This window comes from Sapajus apella, unplaced genomic scaffold (genome assembly GCF_009761245.1).
Source record: "Sapajus apella isolate SASKATOON/1434 unplaced genomic scaffold, GSC_monkey_1.0 scaffold39, whole genome shotgun sequence".
NCBI lineage: Eukaryota > Metazoa > Chordata > Mammalia > Primates > Cebidae > Sapajus > Sapajus apella.
Genome location: NW_022436979.1, coordinates 8,224,659 through 8,247,750, shown reverse-complemented (window position 1 = coordinate 8,247,750; position 23,092 = coordinate 8,224,659). Strand labels below are relative to the sequence as shown.

Here is a 23,092-nt window from a genome sequence, read left to right as displayed (position 1 = left end):
ACACACACACACACACACACACACACACACACACACACCTGGTATACTTCATAAGCCAAGAAAAATAATAAAAAACATTTTAAAACACCCAATGAAAAATAATTCAGGAAAAGAGGCAAAAAAGGGGCTAAGAATAAATGATAAAAACAGAAAACAAAAGAAAGTGGTAGATTTGAACCCAACCATATCCATAATCAAGTTAAATGTAAATAATCTAAATAACATTCCACAGATTTTTAGATTGGATAAAAGAGCAAGAGCAAATTATGTTATCTTCAGGAAATCCCCTTTAAATACACAGACTCAGATACATTAAAAGTAAAAAGATGGGAAATAAATACTGTAGTAACACTTCCTAAAAGAAAGCTGGAACGGCTATATCAGACAACACAGATTTCAGGAGAGAACATTACCAGCGATAAAGAGGACCAATTCATAATAAGAAAGAAGTCTGTTTATCATGAAGAAATAACAGTTCTACATGTTTATCCATTTAATAACAGAGGTTTAAAAATACATGATAGATCTGAAAGAAAAAATACAAATTTTTTAGTCTTCAACTACAATTCTAGCTGGAGACTTCAACATCTCTTTCTTTTTTATTTTTAGAGACAGGGTCTTGCTCTGTCACCCAGGCTTAATATAATCATAGCTGGCTTGATATAATCATAGTGCGGTGATATAATCATAGCTCACTGCAACCACAATTTCTTGGGCTCAAGTTATCCTCCCACCTCAGTCTCTCAAGTAGGTAAGACTACTGGTGCATACCATAACACTTGGCTAATTTAAAACTTTTTTTTTTTTTTTGTAGAGGCATGGGCTTTCTATATGGACCCTGGTCTTGAACTGGTCTTGAACTTCTGGCCTCAAGTGATTCTCCCACCTCAGCCTCCCAAAGTGCTGGAATTACAGGCATGAGTGACTGTACCTGGCTACACCTCTCTCAATAATGAATAAATTTATAAATGGATGTTATTAAAGTTTAAAACTTCTGCTCCTTAAAAAAAACACTGTTAAAGAAATGAACAGGAAGTCACAGAGTAGGAGAAAATCTTGGCAAAACTGTTCAACAGAGACATTTTACAACTCGATAGGATGACAAACCACCAAAATGTTAAAATAGGAAATATCTTTGAATAGACTTTTTACCAAAAAAGATATACTAATGGCAAATAAAGACATTATGTTCAACATTTTAGAGTAATGTAAGCTAAGACTACCATGAGAGACCATTACACACTGTTTTAATCACCACCTCTTCACCACATTGGTGAGGGAGGAATTCCCACCCTAGGGTTATGGGAAGGCCCAACACAAAACCCAGCGCCAGGCAGATGAAACTGATAACAGCTTATTAGTCACATGTACTCACAGCTTGCAGGGGAGGACACTCCATGCTCTAGGGAGGTTGCATTTGGGAACAGAAGACAGCTGAGAGATGTGGGAGGCAGAGTTTATAATATGAAGAGGGTGACACATTCCCTGGTTCTCACAGGAAAATGTGATTGGTTTCCTGGAATAATTTCATAGCTGGCATGGAATTGAAACTCTGCTACTCAGGGGTAAGTGTCTGGTCCCTCTGTTAAGGAGAGGTTGTTTGGCTAGGGTACTTTACCAATGGAAGGAGAGTGGGGAGGGGAATCCTCTGGTTAGGCCATTTGGGACTCTCTCAGTTTTACCAGATATCAAGACAGTATATAGCATTGTGCCTTAACTTTTGGCCTTACACCACACACATTCACTAGAAAACTGAAAAAATCAAGCGTTGGTGAGGATGCAGAGCAACTGAAACTCTCATACATTGCTTGCGAGAAAAGCAAACGGGCCAGCCACTTTGGAAAAGAGTTTGGCAGTTTTTCATGAACTTAAACATAACTCTACTATTCAACCCAACCATCCCACTTATAGGTATTTACCCAAGAGAAGTAAAAACATGTTTCCAGAGACACATATTCCAATGTTCATAGCAGATTTATTTATAATATTTAATACCTCCAAAGTAGACATATCACAATGTCCATCAACTGATGAAATTATTGTATGTTAGCACACTGAAATACTGACTGGCCATATAAAGGAATGAACTGCTACATACAACAACACAGATGAGTCTCAGAAGCATTATGCTACAGGGAAGAAGCCAGACACAAAGACTAAATATGGTATGATGATACTCATATAAAACTCTAGCAACAGCAACATTAAAATGACAGAATGCAAAGCAGTGGTTGCCGAAGGACAAGGTGAAACTTGCCTTGCTTGTAGTTGCTTGCTTCTAGTTGATTTTAAAACCTACATAGCTAAAAGTCATGCAATTAAGCAATATGTAACTAAACTTCCACTGGTTTCCTTATAGATAACATCTCTGATGTATAAGTCACCATAGTAATGGTTGCTTGTTTTTCAGGAAATTAGGATCAGCTCTTGTCTAGCTCAAGCTGACTGATACCACTGACCCTCCAATTGGCCTGTATAAATGTCCAAAGAATGTCCTTTTGACATCAGAGGGCCCAAAACTCCACCCTCAGATTGTGCTAATAATACCATTTTGGGAACATGCATCCTTTGAAAAGCAATGAAGCTTAACTGCACTTGCAGAGATTGGCAATTATCTCACTTTTTACTACCAATCACCTTTTTCCATACCTTGGACTGCCTTGCTCCTTTATCCCATAAATATCCCTAAGACCCTAACTTCAAGGAGGAGAATTTGAGGGGTGTTCTCCCACCTCCTCACTTGGATGCCTCATGAATAAAATCTTTCCTCTACTGCAAAACTTACTGTCTCAGTGATTGGCTTATTGCAGGATGGGCAAGAACATGCCTGGTTTGGTATCAGAGGAATGACTGCAGAGAGGCATGTTCTATATCTTACCTAAGGTGGTGGTTATATGAATATATGACTTAAATTGGTTAATTTTATTGTATGTAAATTATTACACAATAAAGGCTGATGAAAAAATATGAAGGGGGAAAACCTCTAAAGGCCTTAGGTTTCTATTATCAATAATGTCTCAGGGAAGCTGCTGCTTCAAGCAAGCATAATACTCTGAATTTCTGCTTTCTCTTCTTTTGGCCTTCAGGGATTTATTTTAGTTTCCTGTGATAGCTATGATAAATATTTATTATGTCTTTTTCAAGAATGTTTGATGATTTGTTGCAGGAGTTTTTTTACATTTTTTAATACCTTGTATGCCATAGTTCTCCAAGTAGAAATCTCATTTTCTCTAAAAATTTGCTGCCTTTTAGTGCTTTAAATGAGACCTGTATACTTTTTTGAGTAAATTTTCAAAAATATCATAGTTCATATTTCCTCACCTTTTTATTAGGAAAAACTCATAGTTAGGCTCCAAAAATACCAGTACTTAAAGTACAGAGAAACTATTTTAAAAGTTACCAACTTGGGCATTAATGCTACATAGTATATTCTACATTTAAATATATTACCAAATACAGAAATGTAGTGTAATGATAAATAGTTGACATTAGATTAAAATGGAACTAATTTGAGATATTGAATTTAGAAATCAGTAATGGCTGCCTACAAAATTTGAATTCTATTGTAATATGGGGGATGGGAGGATGTCTTAAGTGTTTGTCAAGCCACAAAATAAAATGAGAATGTCCTATGTACCAAGCATTGTGCTAAGCATGGAGGATATATCAGTAAACATAATTCAGAATCCCTTTTCATGTAACACTCATACTTTAGCAGGGAGAACAACCTTAGCAACAATTGCAAATAGTAGGTTTAATAATGTACAAGGTGAAATAAAATAAAAATTACAGGATGCTTTTAATAGCATAAACAGGGAATCTAACCTATTCTAGGGACCTAGGCAACATTATTTGGAGGGAATTATGTTTAATCTGAAACCCCTAGGATGAGTAGAATTCCATCAGCTTATGTGGTTCCTATCATCAGCCAGATGATAGGAAATTAAAAGTTGAGAATAATGAACATTTTAGGTGATGGAACAGCATTTGTAAAGTCATGGAAAGTCCAGCACACTCAGAAAGTGAAAAAGAATATATAAAAACTGAAGGTGGCAGAGAACAGTGATTTTTTTTTAAAAGGTGCAAAAGTGAGAGGATAATTGGAATACTGAAATGCTTTTAAATTTTAAACATTTTTCTGCTTTCTCATGGCAATGTGAAAAAATAAATTTTAAGCATTTTGATGTTTGTTATTTATGTTCATTTAAAAGTTCTCAGCTATAGTGTTGTTTTAAATCTCCTAGTTTGAATATCAAAAGGAAAACAATGATCAGAATTTAAAAACACTAGTCAGATTCTCACCCAATAAATCAAGAGCTTACTAAAACAGAAGATGGCAAATCTGAAGGAAGACACACATTGATCGGGTAAAGCTTATGAACTCTTAGTAGTTTCTGTTTTCCTCTCCTCTTGCTCTCTTTGCACCTAATTCATCTATGGAATCTGCTTTCTAAATATTGTATTTTCTTAAACTTAAGATGCATTTTTTACTCTTTCATTTTAATACTACTCAAATGGGGTTGTACTTGACAAATGGTTTTTAGAAAAAAGTTGGTAAGATCACTGAATTTTAAATTAAATGTGAAATACGGATCCCTCATAATTGCTTTCCATATCTTCAGAAAACTCACCCTGTGACACAATACAGAAAAGTAAATATGTAGGCAGAAGACTACCTGTTGTACTTTGGGCAACATAATTTAAAGAAAAAACTAGAAAATTTCTCAGCATAAACACAGGTATTTCAAAGATGGAGAATACTGGTGTGAATTGTGCATGCTTAGTAAAGAATCACTATTGATGAGGACCAAAAAAGTTATTTGTACAAAGCTTAAACCCAATTTTGAAGAAAGAATGTTTTAAATCATAATTGTGTATCATTTGACTGAGGAAAAAAAAATCATTTAACTAAATGCACTCAAAACCCTAAAACTCTAACCAAAGGTGCTAAGGAGTCCAAGATGCTGAATATGAATTATGTAAAGCTGTATATGCTTAGATGAAAGCAATTCAGGAAAATCTGAATTTGAAGGCTTAGATTCAAATGTTAGTTATGATAATAAAACAGGAAGTATGTTAATGTAAACTAATGTTTCTTGAACTTAAGGTAACTACAAATTTCTTTGGGTTCTTTGTGTAATGCAGCATCTGATGTAGTAGGTCAAGAGCATGGCTTGAGATTTTGCATTTCTAACAAGATTCCAGAAGAGGACCAATTAGGCAAGATATCAGATTAAAACTAGTGTAGTATCTTTCTATCTCCTAATGCAAATACTAAATCGAAGACAGTCCTTATACTACATTCGCTCCAAACCCCATTATTTCCCTCCATCTCCACTGTCATCATAATTCAAGTCACCCTTACTATATGTTTCTTCAATTGCTGTAATAGCCTCCCACTGGTTTCTCTGCCTCTAGTTTTACCCCCTTACCCATTCTCCATATTAAAGCAGTAAATTAAATCCTTCAAAAACTCAGATCTGGTTATCATATTCTGCTGTTTAAATGTTTCAGTAAATAAGATACAAGCTGTCCCTTAGGCCTGTGTCAACTGACCTCTAGACACACACACACACACACACACTGCACACTTAGTATGCTAGTCCTAGTGAATCTCTTTCAAATTCAAATGCTCTTCCTTGTAAGTCTTTGTTTACGCTAGTCCTTTTGCTCAAACCATCTGCCCTGGCTGTACTCTATTCAGCCTTTAGGAATTAAGATAAATATCACTTCCTTCCATGCTATCAGTTTGATACCTGATTCCAAATCCCATTATTTCCCTCTATCTGATGCCTCATTGGAATGCCTTATTCTTCTCTTATCACAGTACTACACATTGCTATTGCTTATTTAATTGTCTTTGCTACTTAGCTATTAGCTCAGTAAGAACAGGAACCATTTCTATCTTTTTCTCTGCATATATCCACTGCTGGGCACACTGACTGGCATTAGTAGACACTTTAATCAACTTTCATTCTAAATGTATTCATTAACCTATCAATGAGCTAGTCATCTCTGGCCAACTCTTTGCTAGAATTCATGATTATATTTTTCTTCTGTCAATACATTTCTTCCATAGAAAGAATACAATATGATTGACCAGGCCCTAGCTTGATAAAACCTTGCTTATCTGGAACACTAATTATAATGTATTTGATATTCATTTAGTCAACAAATAATTATTAGTACCATTTAGTCTGTAATGAATAATGATAGGCACTAGAAGAAATGAACATTAGAAAAAATACTGAAAGCTGGAAGACCAATGAGAATTAAAGTCATATAAATAAAGTGGGTACAAAAATCAAATGTATGAAAAGGGCACTAAAGCAGCAAAGAGACAGAAGTAGATAATTTGGACTCTACAGTTGAGAAAAGCTTTTCCAAGAAAGGTACTGGGTCTTTAAGGATAAGCAGAAACTTGCCAGTTGAAAGGAAAAGTCATTCTAGACAGAAGAAAGAGTGTCTGAAAGCAGATTTTAAGAGTTCTGTGTATTTAGGTTCTCTATAGAGTTATAGAAGATGACACTGGAAAGAAAGACTTCAAAAAAAGATCTTTGCTGTCCAGCATAAGAAGCTGGGCTCTACGCATTAGGAATAAAAGAAACACAAAGATACATTTTTAGCAGCAACATGGCATAATCAATTTCAAATATATACACACACACACTTTGGTAGTGGCATGGATACATTGAGAGGCAAGATCAGTGAATAGTGCAAGTAAAGAATGAGAAACCTTGAATACAGTGGCCATGAGAAAGGAGATAAATGTATGAAATAATATAAAAGATAAAGAATAGAGCAGTATAAGTAACAGGGCTTAGGCAGGGGATGGATTATTAGTAACAGTAGCAGTAGCAGCAGCAGCAGCAGTAGCAGTAGTAATCTTTGAGGGAGATTCTATATACTGTTTTTGACGGTGAAGTGTGGCAGAATATGCCACCATAAAATATGCCACTTTGGCATAAGATTATTTTGAGCTAAAGGAACTTGAAAACCAGCAGATGCACCAGGAAAAAAGAAACATTCTTATCACCAAGCAGAGAAAACTTACCTGTGAAAGATGCCCTCCCTGTACAAGGAAAGAAGAAACACTCTTATTACCAGAGATGAGTTAAAGTGGAGAAAAATCCGTACAAATGGTCTTTGTTAAAATAACTCTTACCTTCCTTTAGTCTTTTCATACAGTTACTTTTCCACAATTGCTACTCTTCATTCAACCCACTGTATAAGCATTTAGGTTTTGCAACTTCTTTGGGTCTTCATTTTCCTATGGAGCACCCACGTACATTGGAAAATCCATTTGTTTTTCTCCTGCTAATTTACCTTACATCAATTTAATTATCAGGCCTAGCCAGAGACCTTAAGATGGTAAAGTTTTGCCTCCCATACAATAGCAAAGGGCACGCAAACAAAACATCCTCCACTTCATGAGGACTTACAGAAGGTAATGCTTCCTCATCAAAGTGGGGAATGGGAAAAATAGAAAAAAGTGAGCCAGTCATGGGTCTAAAAATGATCAATCTTTACTCTAATTCAGATTGACAGTTTTATCACTGTAATTACAAATAACTATTCCAAAGTTTATTTTAAAGCCTTTTTTCATAAATATCCTAATATACATAGTCTTAGAAAACCTCAGAAGTTTCAGAGACAAGGTAACAAAAATAGAAATACTGTTAATGGAGGACCCAGAAAGGTGGTCTACCTGGGGCAAACATTACTGGAAAAATGCAAAAGTCCATCTACAGGGACGGTCAAGAGACATAAGAAACACATACAAAATTCTGTTGCATTGTCACAAGTGCCTCTTAGGGTTTCAACAACAAACGAATTGAAGAGCTACATCTCATGATTTAATAAGATGATTTGCACTCCAAGTACATAACAACTTAGGTGAACCAAAGGACTGAAACAAAGGATTTGCACTCCAAGTACATAACGATTTAAGTGAACCAAAGGACTGAAACAAATTAGGAACTATTCCAAAATATTCAGCCTTCTCATCACTCTGATTCCCCAACTGTTCAACTTTCCGGTGATTCTCTAGGTTTCTTCTTACTACCCATCTCCCTAATGTAAAATTAAAATAATTTATGCATTTGAGATGCTTATTAAGTACTCTGTTTTTAATTTTAAAATGTTGAGATTAATATTTTACACTTAAACAATTAAAAAGCAAAATCAAATCCAACTTTTACTAGTAATTTAGTGGACTTTGCTGAGGAATAAAAAACAAAAACCAAACCATATATTCTTATATAGTCCTAATTCCCACAAATATTATAAATAAACATAAATCATGATAAAACTAATATGAATTTTAAAAAATTTCCTCTTCAAAAGTAAGTATGCATGTTCCGAATGTGCTACTGCTATCAGTGCTGTACTGATTTTCCAGGTTTCTTCTCTGAGTAGTATAAGAAACCTGCCCGACACAATTAAAGCTTTAATTTTGTAGTTGACTGTTTTACATTACCTCTACTTCACCTTTTTTATGTCCTTCAGTTTCAAAGAAAGGAGACAAACCTGGGGAATTGTTAAAAAGTAAAAATCAAAGTGACAAGGTTATTTGAGTTCAAAAAGCGCTGTAGTTTATAAAATTGACGAGGCTTTTTTAAAAAAAAAATTTATGCTTCCCCAAATGTGTATCAATTATATAAAGCTATGAGTAATGAATGGCATGAAACAAAGTTCCAACGTTTTCAAGTTTTATTTTTAAAAGAATATATTACAACATTATGTAAAAAAATAGAGGAAAACAAACAAACATGATACTATTTTTTTCCAACTCAATAGTTCTTAGCTCTACCTAGAATCTTCACATAGTTGATGTTAACTTCTTTTGAACCCTTTCTGACTAGTATTTTACCTTATGTATTCTTTATAGTATTTCCATATTATCTCTACCTAGACCTATTCAGAGCATGGTACAGAAAGGGCAGCACAAGCTACTGACACCTTTGTCGGTAGTATGATGTTTTTCATCCAGCTTATGTGAGAATGAAAAGAATGAAAGTGAACATTTAATTTAACTTAGGGTTAATTATGTAGCTCCAGATAATCTCTTCAGAACTCCCCTGCTTCACCTTCTCAAGTTAATCAACAGTGGTTAGTTTAAGACTGCAAACCAAACTGCCTAAAACAGAACACTTTTAAAAATAACAACTTGTTGATTGCTTCAATAACTTCAATAAAGTCAAATTTGCTTTATTTTTCCAAAAATCATGTTGTCAAGACTCTTTGTAGGTGTAAATGTATGATGTGTTATGAGTTCATTAGTCCGTTAGATAGTTGTTAGACAAAAGTTATTAGAGAAAAGTTTAAGAAAATTTGGATTCCAAATTTCCACTGGATAATATATATGAAATATTTTATATTTTCAATATATACTTATCTTTTGCCCACTGTCTATACACTAGAAATGTTTTAAGTCATTTCATTGTGTATATATCTATACTGTATAAAGAAAAAATAAAAGAAGAGATAACTTTTCTTCTAACTTACATAAGAAAACTTCAAAACTGTTTCCTTTTAAAATTGAATTTTTCAAAAGGGAAAAATTATTATTTGAAGGGAAATCTCGTTTTTCTAAAAGGTAAAATATTGGCATTTAACCACAAGGTGGTGCTATAATTCCATGCTGCTACTAGTATTTTATAACTTAATTGATAACAGTTTTTTTTTGTTTTTTTTTTTTTTTTGAGACGGAGTTTCGCTCTTGTTACCCAGGCTGGAGTGCAATGGCCCGATTTCGGCTCACCACAACCTCCGCCTCCTGGGTTCAGGCAATTCTCCTGCCTCAGCCTCCTGAGTAGCTGGGATTATAAGCACGCGCCACCATGCCCAGCTAATTTTTTGTGTGTATTTTTAGTAGAGACGGGGTTTCACCATGTTGACCAGGATGGTCTCGATCTCTTGACCTCGTGATCCACCCGCCTTGGCCTCCCAAAGTGCTGGGATTACAGGCGTGAGCCACCGCACCCGGCCGATAACAGTTTTTTACCTTATAGCCATAATCTCTTATTTTTTATAAATGTACTTCTCTGGCAATTGAAAAAAATTAAACCTAAAAGGCTTCATTAATTCTGGAAATATTTACTGAAACTCTGTTAAATTCAAAATTGTATGTTTCTGTGGGCTAACAGAAAATTTCACTTTAAAGTCTGACGATCAAACGTTTCTTAGAATACTAAAAATGCGGCCAGGCATTGTGACTCACGCCTGTAATCCTAACACTTTGGGAAGTTGAGGCAGGCAGGTAGCTTTAGCTCAGTTCGAGAACAGACTGAGCAACATGGTGAAATCCTGTCTCTACAAAAATAAATAAATTAGCCGGGCATGGTGGTACAAGCTTATAGTCCCAGCTACTTAGGAAGCTGAGGCACGAGACTTCACTTGAACTTGGGAGGTGGAGGTTGCAGTGAACGGAGATCATGCCACTGCACTCCAGCCAGGGCAAAAGAGTGAGACCCTATCTGAAAAACAAAAAAAAAAAAAAAAATACCAAAAGTGCTTTCTTAAAAGTGATTTCTTAAGCTGTTTCAAATTTACAAAAACAAAAATACATTTTTAAGTGATTTCTACTCATAACAATATTTTACATTTGACAGTGAAATACAGAATGATACATGTCTACCATAAATAGATGAATAAATAAAATATAATTAGATGATCCATATAATAAAAAATAAAATACTCTTTTTCCTTCCAAATAATAAAGTCAATTTTCTTGAGGATTTTCTGGGACTGTTACACTTTTATCTATTAAATTTTTAAAAATATAATTTATATAGTAATATTAAAAATAAATTTCATTTTTCCATTGATTTAACTTCAGCTAAGGCTTTTTTTCTCTCAAAATGTATAATTTTTGATCATTTTAAAAAAACAAAACACCACACTGTGTATCTTTTAATGCCAGCTAGAATGACTACATTCTCTGTTATACTGGTCTTAAAAAGTGTTACACAACCGGGCGCGGTGGCTCACGCCTGTAATCTCAGCACTTTGGGAGACCGAGGCAAGCAGGTCACCTGAGGTCGGGAGCTCGAGATGAGCCTGATCAACATGGAGAAACCCTGTCTCTACTAAAAAATACAAAGTTAGCTGGGCGTGGTGGTGCATGCCTGTAATCCCAGCTACCCAGGAGGCTGAGGCAGGAGAATCACCTGAACCCGGGAGGTACAGGTTGTGGTGAGCTAAGATCTGCCCTTGCACTCCAGCCTGGGCAATAAGAGCGAAACTCCATCTCAGAAAAACAAGAAGTGTTACACGACAGAGCACTACAATGTTCACCATGTTTCTTATGGTGAACCTTGAGACCTGTTACCTAGTACAAAAGGAGAATCTTAACCTTAATTTCTCAGTGTTAATTGGAAAGGTATTGCCATTTTTGACTAAGCATGAAATAGCTGTCTTCTTGTTTAATTTTCAATGAGCATTTTTAACTATTCATTATAACTTATTAATCAGTACACATGGCAAGATGGTATATATGAGAGCCTCCTGGGTATAACATGCAAGTTCCAACCGGAATGTTTCCAATAGGATGTAAACCATAGTTCTCAAGCTTGTGGTTTAAAAAACATTAGTTAGCACACTGCCAACAAATGTCAACACAAAAATACAGTGCTGTAATGACTTCACTCTGTATAAGTGAAATATACTGGAACATGAGTTTTTCCTAAAAAAAAAAGAAAAAGTGACACAAGGTAAAGTAGCATAATCATTGCTCAAAAATATTACACGATTTATTCAATAATGAATGAAAAAATTCATAGACCAAATGAAATCGAAATTGTCAAAAATGTTGCAGCATATTAAAATTGTAGAAAGAATTCTTAAAATATACAACATATACAGTAACCGAAGTCCTAGAGTTAATGTAGAAAATCCTACAATTAGCGATTTGAACATTTCAGTAACTCTGCAGTTTCTTCAAACCTGAAATATAACAGACAGATAATGTATTAAATAAATCAATAATTCACAATAAAGCACAGCATTTTAGTTATTGAAATTATGCTTTTTAAGCTAAAATAAATTTGAATATTTTTCTTATCTATAAGTACAGTTACTATGAATAAACTGTGTCCAGAGGGAGGAAAAACAAGAGTCAATTATGAGTCTTGTATTCTTAGAGTGTAAGTTATTTAAATACTTTTTGCATTTCAAAAGAATATTATAATTTTCTAAAGTAGTAGGCTGCAGAATCATCTTACATGCAATTTCGCTTTATATTTCCTTTGAACTGCTCTTTAGAAAACTCACATCATTTGTACTAGATAAAAACATCATTTTTAGTATCATATCAATAACTTGCCAAAAAACATCAGTGATATTTTCACAATAGTGAAAATGTCTCCAAACCAACCATCTACATATATTATTTAATATTCTGATAAATCAGTTATCAAAATAGGTAATACTACTCTTGATTAGTTTCCAACCAAAAATATCTCTGTACTCTAATCTGCAGTTAATTCCATTAACAATTCCAAAAAGTTTTACATCACTTGTTGAAAAGTAAAACAGTGACTCATCTCACAAACACATAACTGTGGGTGAATTTACTATCCAATGGAGTCCTGAAGGAAATTCCACACCTGATAGAGAGACCTTTAAGGTTTGAAACACACATGCACATTCTATATGTACTGTAATCCAGTACAATTCCCTATAGAGAAATAAATTTCTGTTGCCCCTTTCTGTTACTTACATTTTTTTCATCCTTTCCATTTTCTGGATTGTTGTTTCCTTTAATTTAAAAAGCAAAAAATTTAGGTGATTTCTCAAAGTAAACCATCACCAAAGATGGACCCAGAATGTATAAAATACAATCTAAAACATTGCACTAAGTACTGTTTACTTAACAAAGAATTTGAGACACTAAGATTTGTTATTTTTCTTGCCAGCAATATATAGAACTAAAACTAATGCTTGCTTGTTTTCCTAATTTAGAAAGAAAATAATCTAAGCATTTTCTTACCTCTGAAATCTCATTCAAACCACAGTAATTAATGGTAGAGGTTCTGGGAGTTGAATCTGATGATGCCGTACTATAGCCAGAGGACAGAGGAATACTTGCTGGCCTCTCTATTTTGCTTTTTCTGTCTGTGAAAAAATTAAGTTTTAGGTAACCTTTTTCTTTTCACAGAGTCAGATATCTGAAAACATTATTTATAGACGGAAGAAAAACATACTATTTTAATTAAAAATGGCTATCGGTATAGATCAAAGAGTTTTTAGTACTCTTTTAAGGTAACAGCTTACATATGGAAATTCTCATATTAAAAATTGGCCAGTTAAAATTACAAAAGGCAGTATTATTATCATGATAGCAATCAGTTCGAATAAACAGGCAAGTTAATAATTTATTTTACAATATAACCTATTTAATCAATCACATATATTCTTTTCTTAAAATGGTGATATCTACATTAAATAATTAGTATCAATGAATTTGTCATGATGCTTTTATTCAGCAATATTTAAGCATTTCACAAATTTTTTTTACTACTGTTCAGTGGCAAGTGACAACTATTACCATAACTGATCATATGTCTTTTAAAAATCAAGAAACATTCTAACTTGATTTGACATATATGAAAAGAAGTAATGAAAAAAATTTAAGATTCACAGATTTCTTTTTCTAAAAAACTGAAAAACCTAACATTTCAAATATTCTGATATTATTAATTTTACAAAATGATGGCAAATCTCCCCTATAGAAAAACCAGTTAGAGACGATTACAGATAATGGAATAAATCCTACAAACCCTATGTTTTAGTCAGAAGACATTGGGCTGCAAAAGCAATCAAAAAAGAAAAAAAAAAAAAAAAAAAAAGACACCCATTTAAAGTGGTTCACATAAAGACAGCTTTATCGTAAGCCTACACAGACAACCTCAATTAGGGAACAAACTATTACCATGTGAGAACTGAAATAACTAGAAGACTAACTTTCATGTCTCATAGAGCCACGGTCTCTTCTGCCTACTTCTGCCAGTTGCTCCATTTCTCTGCTTTTCTCTATAGAATGGCTTTCTCTGCTGACTCATCATTGAACCACATAGCCAGCCCAGTCCAGGCTCAATATCATTTCACTAACTTATTCGTAGTGTCCTAATTCCAAATCTAAGAGAAGGTATTTTGACTCAACACACTTTGGATTGGTATTCTCTGGGTTAGGTGTCTATTCTTAATCCAATTAGCTAAGCCTGGGGGTCAAGATTACGGGGTGCAAAGCTGAAGACTAGCTAAACCCAGATCTTTTAGCAGGAGCTGTGGACAAGAGGTTATTTTAAGAAATAATTTGAAATTAGGCAGGAACTATATCTACCATGCCCTAAAACTTGGATTATTTTCTATGGGTACAGATAGTTGCGCTGAACATTTCTTATGTCTTTCCAAAAAGAGGAGGGGGCCCTAATATAAGGAAACAGGTCTGGGAAGACAGATAAAGGGTAAAGGAATGGCTCTCTTTGTCTTCCACTTTGGGGTCCAGACTTTGAGCTATCTAACCTTATTCAAGGGTGTGCCTCATGGTGGGAGAAAGCTGGCATTAGGCAGCTGGCAGGCTATACATATTTATTCCTATGGTTAGAGGTTACAGAGTGCACTATTACAGAACACCAGCTATATTTAATAGCCAGATCAGTTAAGTGCATATTAATTTTAATTTTTCTTATTGCTTTCCTGAATCTTTTAGTAAAGTCTTACTTGTTTAAACCTTAATCATTTCTTAGCTGTGCTATAGGGGATTGAGAAAAAAATTGGTAACTGAGTTCAGGTTGGAAAAAAATCGGGAAAGGCAATGGCAACTGACACCAGGCCCCGACACCAGTTGCTATGTCCTTCAGTAGTGACTGCTAAGAAGTCTCTATGAAGAAAGAGTCTCTTCTTCTTCTAAGGGTATGGGACATGAAATCTTCTAGCCAACTCTAACAACATGACAATTAATCTTTCACTGCCATCTTTGGAGGCTTATCACCTTATTCCACTAAAAGAATCAGTAGGGTCCTTCACCATTTAATAATTTGTAAGCCAATACTTCTAAATCAAGGACCAATGTATGTATCTAACTGCTTTCTAGATATTTGTCTTAAGTGTTTTAAACATAATTTATTACATATCACAAGTGAATTCATTATTTCTCCCAAACCTTCTCTTCCATTAAAGAGTAACTAACAATCATCTACCCAATCACATGAGCCAAACACAAGTAGTCAGTTTTAACTTTCTTACTCTCCTTCACTCTTTCTGTATCTATCAGGGATCATGGCATATCAATTTTAACATCTAAATATCTCCCAAATAAATCTTTATCCTCACTAGCATTGCCTTAGTAGATACCCTCATTATTATTTGGAAATAATGATCACTAAATACTCTTCAAATTATCCTTGCCTATCTTACTTTCCTAACAAATCACTATTCTGCTTTGATGACAATTTTTGTGAAACACAAACTTGAGAATACTTGCTAAAAATCTTTCTATGACGCTAGGACAAACTCCACGACCTGATCTTTCTACTCTTCTGCTTCAGCTTCCTTCAGCACCACACTATTCTGTGGTGCCACACCTTTCTTAATAATATTTTTTTCCTCTGAGATGAAAAAGGCATAAAACAAAGCAAAACAAACAAACAAGCAAACAAAGAAGCAGCCCTAACAGTTGGTGCCCTATCTGGCAGTTAACACCTAACCTACTGTACCCTCTACTGAATATAATTTCATAAAAAATAGCATCACATGAGGTCACTTCATTACTTTAATGAAACAAAACCCCTAAAACCACTGTCATGTCTGAATACAGATAAAACAAGGGCACCATGTAACCACATAAATGACCGGACAGATAAAAGCCCCCCTTACCTAATACAAGTACCTATTTTATGAAAATTTCAACTCTATTTCATTCTTACCATCAATCATCAAATTGCTCCTGATTCCTGATGCACCCATAGCCCTTGCTACCTCAAGCCCTCTCCTAAATTATCCAATGCAAGCCCAATTCTTAAAAGCCTCTGCTAACTCACTCTTACCAAGACATTAAGGTGCCTTACAGTTCATGGAACACTGTATTCCTGATAAAGGCAAAACAAATCTAGAACCTCACAAAAACTGTTCTTGATTTAACATGATTCTAAACCAAGAATGGTAAATTATTGCTCTCTGCAACCAAATGAAATCAAACCCTCCTATTTCCAAGTAGCATGTATAAGGTATAATGTGTCTTTATAAACTTGAGTCTTTTGATTAACTTAGATCAGATCATAAACTCTGAGACCAGGTATTTACCCTAATCGTAATCTCTAATCCGTTTCAGATAGTGGCCTATCTGTTCATTATTCTCAGTCCTGGCAACAGTTTTTGAAATTTAGCTATGTGAGTCTGGGCATGGTAATGCACACCTGCAATCCCAACACTTTGAGAAGCAGAGACGGGAGGATCAGTTGAGCTCAGGAGTTTAAGGCCAGCCTGAGCAACATAGCGAAACCTTGTCTTTACTAAAAACAATAAATAAACAAACAAATAAATAAAAATTAGCCAGTTGTGGTGGCACACACCTGTAATCCTACCTATTCAGGAGATTGAGGCAGGAGGATAACTTTAAGCCAAGGAATTAATACCCAGGAGACTGCAATGAGCTATGATTGCACCACTGCACTCCAGCCTGAGCAAGAGTGAGACCATCCTTGTCTCACAAAACAAACAAACAAATAAAATTTAGCCATGTGTTTTCTAAATAGGTTAAAGATATATTCTATAATCATGTCATTAAAAAAAATATAAGCCTGAAGATGTAAAATCAAACTTGCAAAAGGCAATGTTTTGCAAATAGCAAGCATTCAATATTCTTTCAATGTGTAAATATTTAAACTCTACTATAGGCAAATATTGGTGATAAAAGCACAGATATATTTTCTGTGTGCTACACAGGCAGACCATAAGATAAAGTTTTGCTCCCAAGGATCCTATAGTCAAGCTTTAACATTCGTTAAATAAATACATGAATGGATAAATAAAACAGGCAACATTTTACCAAATCTGAAATCTGCAGCCTGTAGTAAATTTAGCTGCCTTAAATAGAATCTCAAATAATTATATTTAATAACCTAATCACCAAAATTATTCTCTGTGTGATGATATTGATAGGTGCTCCAAATATGCAGTGGTTAAGAAAAACCTTCAAATCAGTTGCCTGGATTCAAATTTGACCTGCCATTCAGTAACTGTGTGACTGTTGTCATAGTTACTTAATTTTGCTGTACCTCAGTTTCCTCATCTATAAAATATAAAAATAGTACTTATCTTGCATTCAAGAATTAAATGAGTTAATATAGTAGTTATAATAGTGCTAGGCACACTGTTACTTCTAGAATATACTGTTATTTTATTGTGACATACACAGTAGAGCTGAAAGATTTTATAATGTTAACAATCCAGAGATATTAAAATTTAACTTGATGAATTCTCAATTGGACAAAACATCTCTTTATAGATATGACTTAATCACAGATGTAGCACACAATTTAGATCTGTCTTTTAAAAAATATAAGAATAAAAAAAAAAAAAAACAAAGCTATCACTGAAAAACAGAAATCTTATACTGAGCAAAATATCAATAGCCTAGTAAAGTTATGTGACACGGAAAAGACCTGTCCTAATATTAGATCTTTCTCATTTTATCATTATCAGTGAAATATTCACATGTAAGAAGTTTGCAATACTTTATAGGTTACTGACAAAGATGTTTTCTTCTCTTACATATTATTATTTACTTATGAGAAAGCTAGTACCTACCTCAGCTTAAATTTTAAAAGTTGGAGGCCTATTTTAATATTCTAGAGCACTTGATTATTCTAGACTGATTAAGACAGTAAAATATCTCTAAAAATTTTCAATTTTGTACACTAAAATTTATTCACCCACTCTGTTAAGTGAAATAAGTAGGCTGGATTCTTAAGCAATTCTTGGCTTTGGAGGTATGCAGGTTCATTATTTTCTTTGTTCTAAGAGCTTTGCAATTTCTAAACAATAAGGGTTAAGAATATTAAAATTACCAAATACCTACAATAATCATTTTTCTGAAAACTCATCATACCAATTCTAAAAGTATTTACAAACTTACGAGGATTCAGAAGATTCATGTCGCTACAAGAAGCGTAGTCTTCACTAATTTCATTCAACTCATCACTCTGAAATAACAGTTAAATATTTACAATGAAATAAAAGGAAAACCCCTCATTTTATATTCTTAATACCAAGCATAAAATATAAAGATAGCATGATAAATGTTTAAATATTTTTAATTTTTGTATTTATAAAGTAATACATATACTGTATGTTCCACATGTAAGAAATGTTTTAAATATGAAAGCAGATAGCAAGCTTCTTAAATCTATCAACTTCACTTTCTAGGAAGGAAAGACAGACCAGAAATTGAAATCCTGAGTAAAAGAAACAAATTCCTCAGATTTGATAAGGCAATGGTAAATTTGGTAACTCGTCTATGAAATTCACAATATGATTGAAGTAAATGAGTGAAAAAAAGAAAAAAGTTATCAATATCTTCTGTATCTTTTCTACTTTATGAAAATAGGTCATCTGTACTATTAAAAGATATAAAATATTAGGCTTTTCATAAAATCTATCACATTCTTCCCTCATTTTAAGTTCTTCAAGTATTATTAACATCTGTAAAAATTCAACTTACAAGTTTTTCAGATTATCTTATTCAATGAAGAGAGAAACAGCCACAATAACATACAGGCTATATTTAAACAGGACTTCATTCTAACTAGGTATTAACTCATCACTCAAGTATTCTCATATTTAGCATTCCCCCAATAACACTCATATAACAAAGAAATACTTTGATATATCTGAGATATTTTATAAATGTTAAAGGAAGAAAATACCTTTTTAGACAAAAGCATTTCTGTTTCAAGAAGAGTAACACGACTAAGGAGATTAGTCCAGGTCTTTTCGTCCACCATCACTTTTCCTTTCATTTTTTGTTCCAAATAGTCTAACCTTTTCTCTATCAAAGTTAGTTTCTTAAGATTTTCTTGGCATTCAGCAAGCATAGTCTGTACTGCAGTAATCTCAGGATTAACACTTATATCCTAAAAAGGTTAGAGAGATTAACAGTAAAATTATACAAACTGAATTTCCTTTAAAATTAATGTATTCCCACTTCCACTGTGTTATCTCAGTAGTTAGGAGAGACAGTCCTGCTTGAGAGTCAAGAGGGTTATCTCTGGATGGAGACAACTTGGCCACTTAAACTAGTTCTGAAAATTTATGACCTTGATGCCTCCATTTCATCATCTTAAAAAAAGAGAGAGAGAGAGAGAGAGAGGTAAGAGCAGTATCTACCTCATATGATTCTTGTGATGAGTTAATCTGCATAATTCTCTTAATACCAGGCAGTAAAATAAAACCAGTATTAACTAGCTTCTTGAAACAACACCTAGCACAAAGCTAAGAAGAAATGACCAAAAACAATACTCAGTGCATTGAGATTGTTCAGTTTGCCATATAACAGGAAGTAGGTCCAATGGGCATCTGGTAGTTTCTGTAAGTGACAATTACATATTGATATACTGAGATCTATAGAAGTCACAAGACATCGAAGCATAGAAAAAGAAGTTTTAGCAGGAACAGTAGAGCTCAGACATATATTGGGGTCTGTGGCAATTAAGAGTAATAGAAATGGCATCTTAAGAGAGACAGAGAAGAATAGCCAGGACCCAGAAAGGAAAATGAATAGGCAATAAAGTGCCAATGTTTTCCATTCACCAGTAAAGAAACAGGTGGTAGAGAACCTCCACTGTGCAAAGTAGTGTATCTCTATGTCTCACTAAATTGTAGATTTCTTAAAGCCAAGTACCATATATTATTCTACTTTGCATTACTCCAACACTTAGCCCAGCACCCTAAACATATCCAGCAAATAATTATTTTTAATGAGACTTACTGATTAATTGTAACATAGGTAAAATATCATGATTAATAATTCAAAAGGCTAGAAATATTCCCAAGTTTAGAGGCTAGAATATTTAAATATTTAAGTAAGAAATATTGGTATCTATTTAAAAAGTCCAAAATTGTTACCTGTTGCTCAGCCTCGATTTCAGGAACCTTTACTTCAGGCATCTTTATTTCAGCAGCATTTAAGTCAGACACAGTAACTGCTTCATTAACATCTGTCACTGTACTTAACGTATCCTCAGGAATGTTAACATTATCTTCATTATACAAGTGACGAATCACCACAGCTTTTTTCTGCATAGGCAAAAATATGGAGGAAACACTTCAATGTTCTCCTCCCACAGTTTTTATTTTTTTAAACTTTTAAGTTCAGGGGTACATGTGCAGGTTTGTTACACAAGTAAATTTGTGTCATGGGGATTGCTATGCAGATTATTTCATCATCCAGGTATTAAGCTTAGGACTCATTAGTTATTTTTCCTGAACTTCCTCCTACCCTCCACCCTCTGAAAGGCCCCAATATGTGTTGTTTCCCTCCATATGTCCGTATGTTCTCATTATTTAGCTCCCACTTATAAGTGAGAACAAGCAGTATTTGGTTTTCTGTTTCTGCACTAGTTTGCTAAGGATAAGGACTTCCAGCTCCATCCATGTCCCTGCAAAGGACGTGATCTTATCCAATTTTATGGCTACAGATTATTCCAGTGTATATGTACCACATCTTCTTTATCTGCTCTATCATTGATGGGCATTTAGGTTGATTCCATGTCTTTGCGATTGCATTTACGTTTGCTATTGTGAATAGTACTGCAATGAACATATGCATACATGTGTCTTTACAACAGAACAATTTATGTTCTCTTGAGTACATACCAAGTAATGGGACTGATGGGTCAAATGGTATTTCTGTCTTTAGGTCTTTGAGGACTTGCCATAATATCTTCCATAGTAGTTGAACTAACTTACACTCCCACCAACAGTGTATAACTGTTCCTTTTTCTCCACAACCTCACAAGAATCCGTTGTTGTTGTTGTTGTTGTTGTTGTTTTGACTTTTTAATAATAGTCATTCTGAGAAGTGTAAGATAGTATCTTATTGTGGTTGTGATTTGAATTTTTCTAATGATCAGTGATGTTGGGCTTTTTTTCATATGATTATTGGCTGCACATATGCCTTCTTTTGAGAAGTATATGTTCTTTTTCCACTTTTTAATGAGGTTGTTTTTTTCTTGTAAATTTGCTTAAATTCTTTGTACATGCTGGATATTAGGCCTTTGTCAGGTATAAGTTTGCAAAAATTTTCTCCCACTCTGGAGGGTGTCTGTTTACTTGGCTGATAGTTTCTTTTGCTGTGTAGAGCTTTTTAGTTTAATTAGATCCCATTTGTCAACTTTTGCTTTTGCTGGAATTGCCTTTGGCGTCTTCATCATGAAATCGTTGCTTATGCCTATGTCCTAAGTGGTATTGCCTAGGTTGTCTTCCAGAGTTTTTGTAGTTTTGGGTTTTATATTTAAGTCTTTAATCCATCTTGAGTTGATTTTTGTATATGGTATAAGGAAAGGGTCTAGTTTCAGTCTTCCGTATATGACTAGCCAGTTACCCAGCACCATTTATTAAATAGGGAAACCTTTCCCCATTGTTTGTTTTCATCAGGTCTGCTGAAGATCAGATAGTTGCAGGTGTTCAGTCTTATTTCTGGGTTCTCTATTCTCTTCCATTGGTCTATGAGTCTGTTCTTGTACTAGTACCATGCTGTTTTGGTTACTGTAGCCCTGTAGTATAGTTTGAAGTTGCGTGGCATGATGCTTCTAGCTTTGTTCTTTCTCCTTAGGATTGCCTTGGCTATTCGGGCTCTTTTTGGTTTCATATAAATTTTAAAATAGTTTTCTTTAGTTCTGTAAAGAATGTCAATGACAGTTTAATGGGAATAGGACTGAATCTATAAATTGCTTTGGGCAGTATGGTCATTTTAACAATACCGATTCTTCTTACCCATGGGCATGAAATGTTCTTCCATGTGTTTGTGTCATCTCTGATTTCTTTGAGCAATGTTTGATAGTTCTTACAGAGATCTTCCACCTCCCTTGTTAGCTATATTTTTAGGTATCTTATTCTTTTTATGGCAATTGTGAATGGGAGTTTGTGATTAGTTTTCAGCTTGACTATTGTCGGTGTATAAAAATGCTAGCAATTTTTACACATTAATTTTGTATTCTGAGATTTTGCTGAAGTTCCTTATCAGCTTAAGAAGCTTTTGGGCTGAGAAGATCCTCCCACCATTATTTTAAACATACGCACAGTAATTTTGCAGAAGGAACACCAATCTTTAATGATTTTTAAAAGTTTAAATTATCATATATAATGCATATATCAAAACATTACAATTACTAATATTACTATTAATGTGATGATAAAATTAGAGTTATGACTTAACACAACTCTTACCTTTTAGAAAAAACACTTAAATATTTATTAAATTATGTCTGAGATTTGTTTTTTAAACTGTTCCAGTTTTGTTTGTGTGGTGGTGGTGGGTGGGTGTTGGGAAATAAAGGCAAAACAAGATTAGCAAAGAGTTGAGAAATTGTTGAAAGTGGATATAATGGGTACGTTTGTAAATCTTTGAAATGTTCCATAATAAAAGTTATTTTTAAAAAAGGTTGCTGCATAATTCACTTATAAGTAATCAAGAACTGGCTCTATGAGTAGGACTCATTACAATTTTTCTATGAAACAAACTGCAATTTATTAGATCTTCAGCTAGCAATTCAAACCTAATAATGACAAAGAAAAAGTCCTGACAAAAAAGCATTAGGTCACGCTAGGCATTTATATAGAAATCTTCTACCTACTTCCTATTCTACAGTTTGTATATACACTATAAAAACATATGTGACTCAGAAGTCACATAGAGCACACCATATAAGGCACGGGGATATGAGATAATTTGCTTTAATATTGACTCAACTTGTTTGCTTATAAACAAAGAAATATACTTCTAGACTCTATCTTTTCTGAATCTGATTACTTTCAATACTTATTAAATTCCTGACAAAGACCTGATATAAATTTTGATAGAAAACAAAGA

At 34.0% G+C, this 23,092-nt stretch overlaps 1 protein-coding gene and 1 long non-coding RNA gene across 14 annotated transcripts in view; both read right to left on the bottom strand.

Moving 5' to 3' along the window:
- The window catches only part of LOC116565197, a 155,319-nt gene extending 145,646 nt beyond the window's left edge, over window positions 1–9,673 (bottom strand). For all 6 annotated transcript variants that reach the window (XR_004275311.1, XR_004275310.1, XR_004275312.1 and 3 more), the window contains exon 1: window positions 1,376–9,673. This is a non-coding gene — a long non-coding RNA (uncharacterized LOC116565197). The remainder of the gene's footprint in view (window positions 1–1,375) is intronic.
- Window positions 9,674–11,266: 1,593 nt separating this feature from the next.
- Window positions 11,267–23,092, bottom strand: part of CEP44 (centrosomal protein 44) — a 29,836-nt gene continuing 18,010 nt past the window's right edge. For 6 of the 8 annotated variants that reach the window (XM_032298676.1, XM_032298674.1, XM_032298673.1 and 3 more), the window contains 4 exons: window positions 20,128–20,298; window positions 18,930–19,136; window positions 18,140–18,206; window positions 11,267–13,116 (listed from right to left, as the gene is read on the bottom strand). In XM_032298676.1, coding sequence (XP_032154567.1) covers window positions 12,902–13,116; window positions 18,140–18,206; window positions 18,930–19,136; window positions 20,128–20,298 — 660 coding nt within the window. In that variant the 3' untranslated portion in view covers window positions 11,267–12,901. The remainder of the gene's footprint in view (window positions 13,117–18,139; window positions 18,207–18,929; window positions 19,137–20,127; window positions 20,299–23,092) is intronic. The other 2 variants (XM_032298677.1, XM_032298679.1) reach the window with 2 other exon arrangements.